Raw genomic sequence first — 12,701 nt, forward strand, 5'->3', positions numbered from 1 at the left:
GATTAAAAATAAATGAATCAGCGTCTTTAAAGCATGTAGGCTAAAAACTCTAGTAAAGAGGCAACAACATATAACAACATTTCGACATTTAGACTTGCACAAAGAATGATGAGTCAAAGCTAATAGAGTGACTAATGTATGATTAATGTTAGCTTAACAACTAAGTCTCTTTTTTTGCTCACATCATAGAGTCTGTGAAGCCACAGCTTCTGAGTCAGAAGTAACCCGAAAAAGATTACACACCAGCATTTAATTCAGATGGTTAAAACTGCAGCCTGCTAATTTTGCAATACTAAAGTTACATGGTAATGCAGTGACATAAAGGTGCGCTGCCACTTTAAGACTGCCAATTCCGATGTAATATATAAAAGTGCTTGCCTACACATAGCGAGTTCCCTTTCTCTCTGCCTACGTCATGACCTTTCTGTGCTTCCACCCTCAACAATTAGGCTAATATAAATTATTGATTATAGCTTGCCATAAAAGTAAACGTTAATGTAAAGTTATGTCACCCTTATGTTTAGTTTAGCCTTTCTTCTGGGATATTAATAGATCTACCCATTGCATCTCCGGTTTCCAGCTCATCGATAAGAGCTACTGTTTGATCATTGTCAGCTCTTTCATGTGGACAAATGCTGATTTGGTGGTGATCTGAAACCGCTTTAGTTTCTCTTTCTTTGAGCCTCATCAGGCGGCGATACTTCTGTCCATGTGCCCCTGCTATCTGACCCATAGGTCAGCGTCAATGTTATGTTGCTGCCTTGTTGTTGCCAGTTTTTTTTAATATAAATTAACGCTCATAGTGCTTTGTCACAACTGTTTTGCCCTTCATGTACCTGCGTCTACCAGCTTGTCTGTCTGTGCTGTCAGTGATTGATTAACAGGTATGCAATTTGATTTATAATGCAGTCTTGTTGCAAGCACTTTGACTCTGTACTAATGATCCACTCTGTTTTAGCTTTCTGCTGCGCCTGCTGACCTGCCATCTGCCACAAAGTTATTTTACTTGCTGCCGTTATGCCTTGGGGGAAAATAATGTAAAGCATTAACCCAGCCCTTGCTTTACAAGTTTGATTCGACTCTGCAAATCCAATGGACTGATTGCATAATTGGGAAGTGTAGTCTGAATGTGAACATTTCTGTCTCTAATGCTATCATGGTGATATTGTACTGAGGCTGTTTTCTGTTGCAGGCACTGATGCTCTGTGACCCCTGGTGGCGGTGTCTCGTTTTGTGTCTTTGGAGCACCCCTTTCTTTGGTTTGCTGTGTTTTGTAGGGTTTAGGGTGTCTCTCTTTCTTCACTGGATGCTGTCTCCTTGTTCTCCACAACTGCCTCAGTTTCCCTAGTGGTAAGTTAGTTTTAGCCTTGGCCAAGTTTTTTTTAACCTTTTTATTTTTTTTTATTTAAAGTTAATATAAAAAAATATTTTCTATGTTCTTCATTTTGCAGATTAAACTGTTCTAGTTCCATGTTAAGTCTTTTCTTTTTGTGTGTCCTACCATTTTTATCGAATTGTGTGGTGAGTGTATTTGAATCTTGTCTCCTTTCTCTGTGTCTTTTCGTTTTTCAGTACTTAGATTTCCTGCGGTATAATTCTAAGTGGCGCTGTTGGTGTTTTTTCCTGGTTTCGTACTGCAAATTTAATATACATGTTATAGAGTACACTAAAACAACCACTTATTTACTCTTTACCACCAAGTCACCACAGTAACATTACTAGTATTTCTCTTAATCAAATTGAAAATCAGTTTGCTCAATATTTTTCTTCAGTTTTCTGGCTGTTTTGTTGGTTCTGGTAAATACTTATAAAAAGCAAAATCAGCAATGATTCTCTGATGTTTATGAATTTCTTGCTGGTTGTGCTGGCGAACAAAGGCACCTATAAGAATGTATTTATAAATCTGAAAATGGTAAATTATTATTTGGCTGATTAAACAACAAATCTTGCCAAATAAATCTGTTCAAGACTTAAAATAAAAAGTTTTGATTTATGGGGGCTCCTCTCTGTCACCACTGGGGAACTCTAGGGGGAGTATCATTTAGGACTGAGAGCAACACAGCAACAATAACTGCTGCTGGTAAAGTGGTGAATGATTACAGTGGATAGCAAACAAATACTGGTTTGCTCTTTTTCTTGGTTAATTGAAAGCGTTTGGCTGACTTGACCACATTATTTTAGTAAACTGGAAATTCTTGCAGAATTTTGGAGCAGCTGCTGACTTTTTACAGAACTTTCTGTTGTTCTGATAAGGAATAGCAGCAGGTATGCATTAACTGTAAAACATTTATAGTGATAAATTCTATGTAATTATTTAGATATATGGTTATCTATTTACTTTGTTACTTTGTATGGCTTGCTGTTGGCGCCAGGGTTTTTACATTCATTCAAGCATGTGTTGTGTTTCATACACTCCAGTAGATTCTTTTTTTCAGGGAAACGCTCTTGTTTTTTTTGTTTGTTTTTTTCACACTAAGGAAACCCGAATTTGCTTGAATAATGGACAAAGATGTAATAAAGGCTGAGAAGAGAGAGTCCCGCTGCTCTGAGCTCTTCAATAAAAACCACATGTAGGACAGAGGGAGGGGTGACGTGTGTGTTTGAGTTGGGGGGAGTGTAAGGACTAAAGATCCAGCCTCCATGAGAGAAAGGAGCTAGTCCATTTTAGCTTTGCTGACATTCTGAACAAGCTTTGTAAGGGTTAGGACTGTGTGTGTGCTTCAGGGATCTTTACCATCTAAACACACAATCTCAAACACTTAAGTACTGTTTAATTTGGTGCAACTTCAGGGTAAAAAACTGCTCTCAAGGGTTGATTTTAGAGAGAGAGGAAAGTGATATAGGTAGCTGGTGTGATATCGTTTATTTCTAACAGGGTAAGGTAAAAAGAAGAGGACAACAATAAGCAGAAAGGAGGCAAACATGTCCAAAGCTCTGGTGAGGAGGAACTCCAGCAAACAGGGTTTGCAAAATCTAATGAGGTATGTTATGGATCTGTCTTCATATCTGGTGCTAGTTTATCTTTGTGTTAGAAAAAAACACAGCCTCTCAGGTTAATATTTAAATGCCACACAGTTTTCAAATAGTGACTGCTACGAAAAGTAAAATGAGTAAACATGGCTTTTTGGTTTACCCTGCGCAGTTCTTGAATGATCATCCAAAACCATTATCTCTGCCTATCTGCAAGTTTTGTCAAGTTTTTCTTTTTAGGTTTTGTGTCTGTTTGCATGAAAAATCAACATATTTTCATGAAAACCCTGGGATTAGTGGAAATGTTTTGGGTCACACAGGGTTTTAGGGGGATTAGGGGATTCTCAATAAGATCCTTTAATATGTGTTCATAATAATAAATAGACTGCTTAAATATTTTGATTGAACCCCACCAACCTTAAGGCTGGCAGTGGAGACTTTTCAGTTAAATGTTTGAGAAAGTGTAGATATCTGAGCCTTTTTTTGCTTTACTGAGGAGGGAAATTTTGTTTAAATAGGAACGTTTTATATTTACTATCAATTTCTGTTGTGTGAAACACCTTTTTCCACTTGATTGTTGAAACGAAGCAACATACTTAATGTTCCTAAAATGTGATTGATTTCATCTTAATTCAATCTTTTTATTTCATTTTGACATTATCTTCGCTTATTTCATTTGGATGACAGTTATTGCTTTAAATTTTCTTTTTGATTGAGTCCTCCTCACTTTGGATGGGCAAGTAAGGAAATGATATAAAAGAGAAATGACTGCCTTTTGATTGCAAGAGAACTTGTGTAGAACCAGAACCAGACCCAGCAGAAGGTAGATAGCAGACGCTCAGGAAAGAGACATTCATGCAGTCAGCCACGAAACAGAAAAGAGAAAAGAAAAGAAAAAGAAAAGGTTCATCAACCTGAGTAAAACAATAGAAGAGGAAGGTTTATAAGCCTATCTCATGTATTTAAAATGTCCTCTGAGATGTTTGTTTAAATCATATTTACCCACTGCTGATGTGTTCACAGCCTGTGCAGACTTGTGATGTGCTGAAAATGATATTTACATGTTAATCAGTCTGAACTAGTCAGACTGCTGTCATAAAATATTAGGTCAAAGCACCTCATGTTCCTTTAAACAGGAATGAGATATTAATTTTCCAATGTGCCTAATGGAAAGCTCTGACTGATGTGCAAACACTGTCAATCTGAAGTCTTCAAACTAAAATGCTGCTCACTATAAGGCAGCATTCATTCCATTCATCATCAGTGTGATAATTAACATAGTTTTCCATGGCAGTTTATGATGCAGTTTGCCCCAAGCTTCTATTTCAGGTGTGAGATCTTTAACGGATTTCTTGAATGGACAGCTGATTACAAGTCATCCCAAAGGATCCAGATAAGACCAAGATATGGACTACCAAATACTTGACTTTTTTTAATTTTAAAGATTTCAGCCTTGTCCTTGCTGGGTTAACTGGCATGTTTTTGATCCAGTTCTTCTGTACCTTTGATTGTTTTTATGGATGGTCTCACAGGTTGTGGTGAATCACCCAATGAGGTACTTCGAGTTATTTACAGCCTTTACATGTTAGTTTTTGTCTGTTAGTTGCCTCTTCATCACTTGATCGGGGTAAAGACGTTGGAGCTGATCTTTGGGCATTAGCGGATTTGAAGAATGTTTGACTATTGAAATCATGATCTTTTTTATTTATTTAGAAATGATCAAGCATTATTTTTTCTACATTCAATTTTAAATGGTTTAAATCATATATTGTTAACCCCAAACAATGTGTTACTCCAAGTGCAGAGAAATGATAATTTTAAAAAACTGATACAGGCCTACCCTAAGCCTCAGTTCTTGGTCCATTTCATAGGAATAGCTGCTAATTCACATAGTTGTTACATAAACAGTTGGTCTGGTTGTTATCAGCTATAACCTCTTTCATTACAATCTTGTTAGAATTATAAAAATATTGCTTTATTTCATATTGTTACCTTTTCCACACTAGTTCTTTAAGATAAAATAGTCATCCCAAGAATTGTCTTTGTTTCAAATGTTATTCATGAACATTCAGATTGTTGGGAAAACCTTTAACCTGTTATTATTGAACTGGGTTTTATGTGTAAATTGCTGTCCTCAGAAATTTCCTGATACTAGACATTTGCCTTTAAATTAGATATTTTGTCACAGAGGATTGATGCTGAAGATCTGTTTCTGGTGCCTGTCTGTGTTGAGGTTTTGTAATCTATGAGTCACTGCAAGAATATCAGATGGCCAACAGATAACAGCTGGTGGAGGTGATTCTGATGTTTTTTTTCAGAAGATTACCTTTGTTCGGATGTGCAGACAGAAACCATGACATCATACCAAATGCAGAAAGTAACTCCAACCCCCCTATTGTGTCAGATAATTTATTGCTTGTCTGTTATCCATCATCATTTGTCATGTTCTCTCCTCTCAGGGAGTTCAGACATACCCAGATTGTTTGAGAATGTTTGACCCTTGGTTTGCTAATTCTGAGCTACCTCATTTAGTGTTTTCTCTAGATAATATGTTTATTGTTTATTTGTGTTCCAGTTGTCTAATACAACTGAGACCTTTGTTTTTAATATTTGGCACAAGCCTGAAGCCTCATGAAAAATCATGTGTCATGTGAAAACCTAAGACACTCTATAAAAGGCTATGTGTTTTTATAACAAATGTTGACACATAGATGTTTATTATCAATTTTCACAGTACTGAAAAAATCAGGTAGTATAATTAAATAATTAAACTGGACCTTAAAAAGCAGTTTTTTGAAACTTTTTGTGGAGCTGCACATGGCATAGCCGTAGAGTGGGTACCCCATGTTCCAAGCCTATTAGTCTTGGAATAGCACCTTGGGACCTTTGTTCCAGGACTTCCCCCCTTTTGCTCCCTACCCATTTCATATCTGATTACTGTAAATAAAGGCTACTATCAATGCAGTTTCTAGTGAGGATAAGATTTGGACATCCCTACATTTATTGTCGTTCAAAATAAAATTATACATCAGTGTATCACTTCAGGTGCAACTAGAAAATCATTTTAAAATAACGTCAGAAAGTTAGTTTGGTGTGCACCTTTTTAAGTGAGCTTGATCACCATGATGAGATCATAAGAGCCATCTGATGCCTCCAGAAGGAGGACTAACAGCTAATGAGTCACATTTTTCAAAGACCTCTGAAAAGAATTTGAAATCTACCGTCCAGAAAATAGTCTACAAGTGGTGAACAATTAAAAAAAAACTTCCTCCATGCCTAGGTTTGGTTGTCCAAGCTTGTTCACTCCAAGAGCAGACTGCTAGATACTAAACAAAAGTCTCTAAAAACTCTAAAATGTCATCATAAGACCTACAGCAGTTCTTGTAACTGTCAATGTGAAAGTGCATCCCTGTACAATAAGAAAGAAACTGCACAGGTTTATCTTTCATAGGAGGTTTAAAAGATACAAACATTATCTCTCCATAAAACACATGAAGGCCTGACTATGCCGAAGATGAACATAAACAAAGACTAGGACTTGTGGAACAATGTTCTTTGGAAAGATGAGTCTAAAACTGAAATATTTGGACACCAGAACAAATGACATCTTAAACCAGATACAGCAGGAAAAGAACCCTTTTTAGGTTTGGGAGTCCTTTGCTGCAGCAGAACCTGGCCAGCTCATCATCATAGAATCCACCTTTAATTTGATCAACTATCCGAGGGTACTTGAAGAAAATATGAGATGATCTAAAACTGAATCTGGACACTGGACTTTAAAGCGTGGTAATGACTTAAAATGTTCAGTAAATCCACAAAGGACTGACTGACAAAAATATAATGGAAAATTCTGGGCTAAGACAAAGTCCAGATCTTGGTCTCAATGAGATGCTGTGGGGTGACCTGAAACCATCTGTACATGAGAGAAACCCCTCAGATATTAGACAGATGTCAGAGACTTGTAGATGGCTACAAAACGTGCCTCACTGATGTTATTTCAAGCAAAGGTGGTAAGACTAGATGTTAGGGGACACGAGTCTGAAATCTTTCCTGAACTAAAGTAACACACATTTATTGAAATATTTTGTTTTAATAAGTAAAAATGAGGCAATATTTTTGTTGTGTGCACTTAAGTAACTCAGATTAGACAATGATATGTGACAACAATATTTTCTATTAAAGAAAAAACGATTTAATGGGATGTCCTAATTGTTTCATATGACTGTAGTTAAGAATTAGATAATTCTACTCTGATTTCTCAGAAATTCTTAGAAGGGATTTGTAAGATACTTAGAACATGATCTTTGTTTTGAGCTATGTCTGTTTTTTGTTTTTTTTTCGGGAAGTTTTTATTTTGTCCCACATTCTTTAAAGTTTTGTAGTACTGGACTGAAAATGTGGTCACAAGCTCTTCTCAGACACAGCATGCTGTTATCAGAGGGGGTCACGGCAGGCATGCAGGAGACCTGATCTGTTTTTAATCAGCTCTTTGTCAGGCTGTTTAGCCTGCAGCACAGATTGGGGCAAATCTGTGACCTCGAAACTGAATCCACCACTCATGTGTAGGTTGTCCTAATGTTTATGATCCAAAGAGATAAGACATTCAGGAATGTCTTTGGGGGAGGTGGTCTAATGAGTGACGAGAGCACAGGCCTCCCTGCTCTCTCCACATGTTGTTTTCATTAAAAGGATGAAGGAACTTCACAGTCAAAGTACCATCCTATGATGGTTATTGACTTAAATACCTACCTACCTACCTACCTACCTACCTATTTATTTACTTACTAGTAAGGGTCAACAGATGAAGTTTTTCTTGTTCCAGCTGTTCAGATGCTAACCGTTTTACTCTTTGCACCACAGTTATCTATGTTTGATGTTACAAAGGAATTTTTACCTCCGCCAAGCAGGGTATGTTTTGTCGGATTTGGTTTGTTGGTCCATCCGTTGGCCTGTTTGCACAATAACTTAAAAAAGTTATAAACTTATCTTGATGAAATTTCTAGACAAGGTGCATATTAGGGCAAGGAATGGAGTATTACTTTTTGGTGGTGATGCGGAGCACCACCTGGATCTAGGATTTTTATGAAGGATTCTTTCTTACTGTTTTCTCAAAGTTTTAAGAATTTTGCCAGGTTCAGTGTATGTTGTGACTGTGACACATGCTCCCATAAAATAAAGACTGAAAGGAGTTTGACTTGTGTAATCAGGGACCTCCTCACACTGTTCAGAAACCACCTGTTGATTTTTTTTCTGATGTTAGCATGACTCATTGCATCTCACTGTTCTGACTTGTTTCAGCACAACAGTGACTTCATCTCCAAAAGTGTTCCCACCATACTTATCTGCACCACAGAGGCTGGAGGGCTTTTAGGCTGAATACTAACCCTGTTATTATTGTATCATTCAATCCAGTCATCCATCTAACAACAGTGTGAGAGATTACAAAAGAAGTATAATACTCTCAATCTTTCCCTCCTTAACTGTGATCCCTCTTCCTCTTCTGCTCCAGTTAAACATGTACCGACAGAGCAACCACCTATGCGTTGTTGCTGGCAGTTCCTATCTGTCATGTGCTTATTTGTCTGTCAAGCCACAAATGCACCAAGTAATCAATTCTATCTAGACAACACAAAGAAACACTAAAGAACCTTTCAACTTGTCTGTTGACATCTTTCCTTTGTTTTTTAAAAGCCATATAAAATATGAACATCACAGTCACCTGCTTGCTAGGTGAGTAATAGGAAGGATGGGGTCAAAGACGGACACCAAGAGACTATGAACAATTAAATTATAAGGATAAACAAATAAGAAGTTTGGCATCATAACTGGCCGCCGAATGGACACTTTGGTAGGTTGGTGGCGAAGATGAAGATGCTAAACAAACTGCTATCGGTCTTGACAATTTCTGACCAGCCTCACCAGCATACACTGGATGGGAACCTTTGCAGATAGACTGCTACGTCTTCTTAAATAAATAAAGTAAATAAGGGGTGACTGTGGTTCAGTGAAAGAAGGAGTCATCTTGCAATCTGAAAGTTGTAGGTTTGATTCCAGCTTCCTCCTATGACATTGATGTTCCCCTGGGCAAGACGTTTAACCCCAAGTTGTCTACCAACCTGGGCAATGGTCTATGAATGTGTGTGAGTTCTTCCTTCCTTTCTTTTTTCCTTCCTTCCTTCCTTCCTACCTACTTACCTACCAATCCAGCCGGGTATCCATCCATCCGTGAGGTTCTGTTCCATCCAATTTAATATAACGCACTCTGAAACATTTGTTTAACAGTTTTCGAATTATTACATTAACCATTCTAAAACTACAAATGAAGGCAGGGGAGAAAAACACATCTCTTTAAACAAAGGAAACCACGGGCAAAACCAGAATTTTGATTGTCAATTATCAATTATTTGGGTTTGAGGAATTTCCACTGGCTAGCCATGGTAATTTTTTCTCACAAAAGTGATAAAAATTTCTTATAATTACTAATTACAACAAGTAATTATCTAAACAACTTAGCTGCTAAATATTAAATGCCAGTTTAAGTTCAAGAGTAAATGCTAATTATTTTTGTGAAAATGTCCCAACTTCTGTTTTTTTTTTTTTCACTTCTTAACTACACTTTTAGGGAGAAAATATAAAAGTGGTAAAAAAGAGAACATATTTCATTGGACTCCCTAATCATGCTGTTCACTGTATATTCAGGCAATTCACATAACCATTCATCAGTACTTCTAAAAGCCCTATTGTAATTCTGACCTGAAGAAACCATCCTCAGTGCTGAACAATTTACTTTACAACTAGATGATACATGTTTATGGTTGGTCCATAAAGTTATGTAGCTTTCTTAGTATTTACTAAAAGTACAAGAAACATACACAGTGTGTAGAAAGCAATTTGAAATATGCTCTCACTTACTATGTAAAATGCTTTACTATTTTTCCTCACCCTCCAATCTTTTGCTGTGACTGTCAGGTCAACCTGTGGAACACAGTGTCAAATCAATTTGGGTTCAAAGGTTATTCCCCAATGTGTTTCCTGAGATTTAATATTAAGAGATTTCAAGCAGATATTTAATTTCTACTAACACCTTTCTGCTCTTAAAAGCTAATCTGTCATTCAAGATAAATGTTGTGGTTTGTACTGACCTCCGTGGCTCAAGGGAACTTTGCCAACCGTTATATGAGGAAACACTAGAGACAGCACCTCTGTTCTTGCCCGTGGTGTCAGTTTACAAGGCAACAGCAGAAGACTACAGAAAAGTCTTGGAAGAAAAAAAATGTTTTAAGTATTTGCAATGGCAACATTACCACAATACAGACCCAATGGGCCCTGTGTGCTGTGAAGGGTTTTGGAAAAGGGGGTAGATCAACATATGTGTGCGAAAATTACATGATACAAGAGAGAGGAACAAAGATTGTTTTTTTGTAAAAATACAACAGGAGAAAATTAAAATTACTTACTGGTGCAAAATTAAAATTATGGTCATAGGTTTGCTTAAAATGACTGAGATGGAGATTTATTGTTTAAACTTAAAGACACATTGGAGATGCTGCCAAGCTTAAGAAAATATTTCACCAATGATTAAAGAGAATAAATGTAATAAGCAGAGGAAAATACGGTTATTTCGTCTCTTTGTTAAAATAATCTATACCTACTCATTAGAATTGTTTTAGGTGTTAATGAGGTTTTTCTTCATAAGATCAGTCTGCCTGGTTCTGATGTACTTTTAATCTATTACATCCTGACCGAGGTTATCATCTCTCAGTGGCCATGACTCAGCAGAGAGGAGTCACTGGGAGGTTGTGAGTTTAATACCTGCCACTTTGAAATGGGCAAAAAAAAAACATATCTATTGCAGGACTTTCAGCCATTACCACGGATTTTAAAAGCCCTTCACTTGTTTCGACACAGTTTTACCCGAGTAATTTCATTTTCTCAGCTCCACACTGGATAAAAGGTCATGGTCTGGCTGTAGGACTAATGTGCTGAGCAATTATTGATCCTTTTTAGCAGTGTTCTGACATCCACTCACCCTCCATATTTAAGACTTGGGTGTTGCTATTGTTTTCTACATTACATGAGATTCATATTTAAATTTACTCCTGCTGATGGAAAATGGACCAAAGGAAGAGGAAATACGGTAGGTGGACGAATAATGAGGTCCCGGACAATGTGGTATAACATCACAAGCAAATTAGCAAGTTGTGTGTTCTTCATTTTCTTTTGAGAACAAATGGCCGGGCACTGGTTTTTCATTCGGGCTTTGCTTGTTTGGGCTTTGGTTTCTTATTCCCGGCACCTGTTGACTGGAGGTACAGTGCAGTTTTCTTCACCTTCTCCATATGTCATTGGGCAGATTTAAATACATTGTCTGCAGCTTGTCAGAGCAGAGAAGACAGAAAGCACACAAAATAACCAGGATTCCCTTTACCCGAGTAGGAATAATCCAAGTATTTAAATCCAGAGACGTTTGGTGGGAAACGGGGCTATGTGTCCTCCCCGTAATCTGTGTATGTGTATGTGTGTGCGTAGATGAGTGTGTACAAAGTTCACCTGGAGGTGCGGTGTTGTTAGAATGGTGAGAGAGGCAGAATGTTTGTAGCCTCAAGTAGCCTCAGCTCCTGAAACTGCCGCAACAGCCCCTGGAAGACACCAGGCACCCCTTTAGAGCAACCATACATCTAACACACAGCTATGTCCACAAGGAAGCACAGGAGCAACAGCCCTCAGGTCAAAGAGGCACAGGAAAAGATGCAGGTCACCAAATCTCTCTGACCAGGCAGCATTTCCCAGTGCTAATGCCCCTGGCAGCATGTCTGCTCAGCACCTAGTAAAAGAGACCTCCCCAGAACTCTCAACCTGCCAGGCAGTCTAACACAGGGACAACACTTCCTCTATAGCCAAAGCCCTCCAGCCGTTTCCCAACCATATCCACGCCCCCTCCCCCTGTGCCTCCACCCTTCAGTCTTCTGTGACACTGCCAGAGTCCCCCATCCAGGCACAGAGCTTGGCACCAAATCAGGAACATGCCACATCATCCAGGGGCAGCCCTCCACCCCACCCCCAAGTTCTTGAATACCAGTTTTCCACATTTTGGTGATTGGTGTTTATTGTGTGAGAAGAAGAAAATGAAAAGTAAGACACTACGATGCAGTTATTCACTGGTACCACCAGTGCAGGCACATGCATTTATACATGTAGGGGACTTTCTGGCTCCTGTCATGATTAGCAAACAGTAACATAGTGCACTACAGCAACTGATACAACGATACAGTTATTTTCTTAACTTCCAGTGCTGTGTATTATTGATTTAATTTGTGGATTTTATTTGTAAATTAGCTGTCACTGAATTAACTGGCCTGGTACTGCTGCTTCCTGCTATTCTCACCACCCTAAAAAAACCTCCACTGATTTTCCATCTGAGTGTTCATATTTTTGACACACCCAACTCATTTACATCAAGCTGTGCTCTGGCCTATCCACCTCTATGCCCTCTCACTGCCTCTTTGCTCATCCTTTCCTGTCAGAGGGAAACACATTAGTAGAACTGAAGGAGGAAGAAGGGCATTGAATGTTAATGAATGCACCAGTGCTTCAATTTCAGAACAATAGCAGTTAAAAATGGTAACCCTCTCGAGTTACAGGTTGGAAATTGTGAATATGCAACATGCAAAAAAATGTGTTTAGTAGGAATGGGTGAAGCAATGTGAAATGATTGTGGAATTTATTGTAAT

General features: G+C 38.1%; 1 protein-coding gene across 5 annotated transcripts in view; it reads left to right on the forward strand.

Moving 5' to 3' along the window:
* Nucleotides 1–2,664: 2,664 nt before the first annotated feature.
* lsp1a (lymphocyte specific protein 1 a) overlaps nt 2,665–12,701 on the forward strand; it is a 47,454-nt gene continuing 37,417 nt past the window's right edge. For 2 of the 5 annotated variants that reach the window (XM_047387862.1, XM_047387833.1), the window contains exon 1: nt 2,665–2,981. In XM_047387862.1, the coding sequence (XP_047243818.1) occupies nt 2,923–2,981 (59 nt within the window). In that variant the 5' untranslated portion in view covers nt 2,665–2,922. The remainder of the gene's footprint in view (nt 2,982–12,701) is intronic. The other 3 variants (XM_047387843.1, XM_047387855.1, XM_047387824.1) reach the window with 2 other exon arrangements.

This window comes from Girardinichthys multiradiatus, chromosome 2, assembly GCF_021462225.1.
Source record: "Girardinichthys multiradiatus isolate DD_20200921_A chromosome 2, DD_fGirMul_XY1, whole genome shotgun sequence".
Taxonomy (NCBI): domain Eukaryota; kingdom Metazoa; phylum Chordata; class Actinopteri; order Cyprinodontiformes; family Goodeidae; genus Girardinichthys; species Girardinichthys multiradiatus.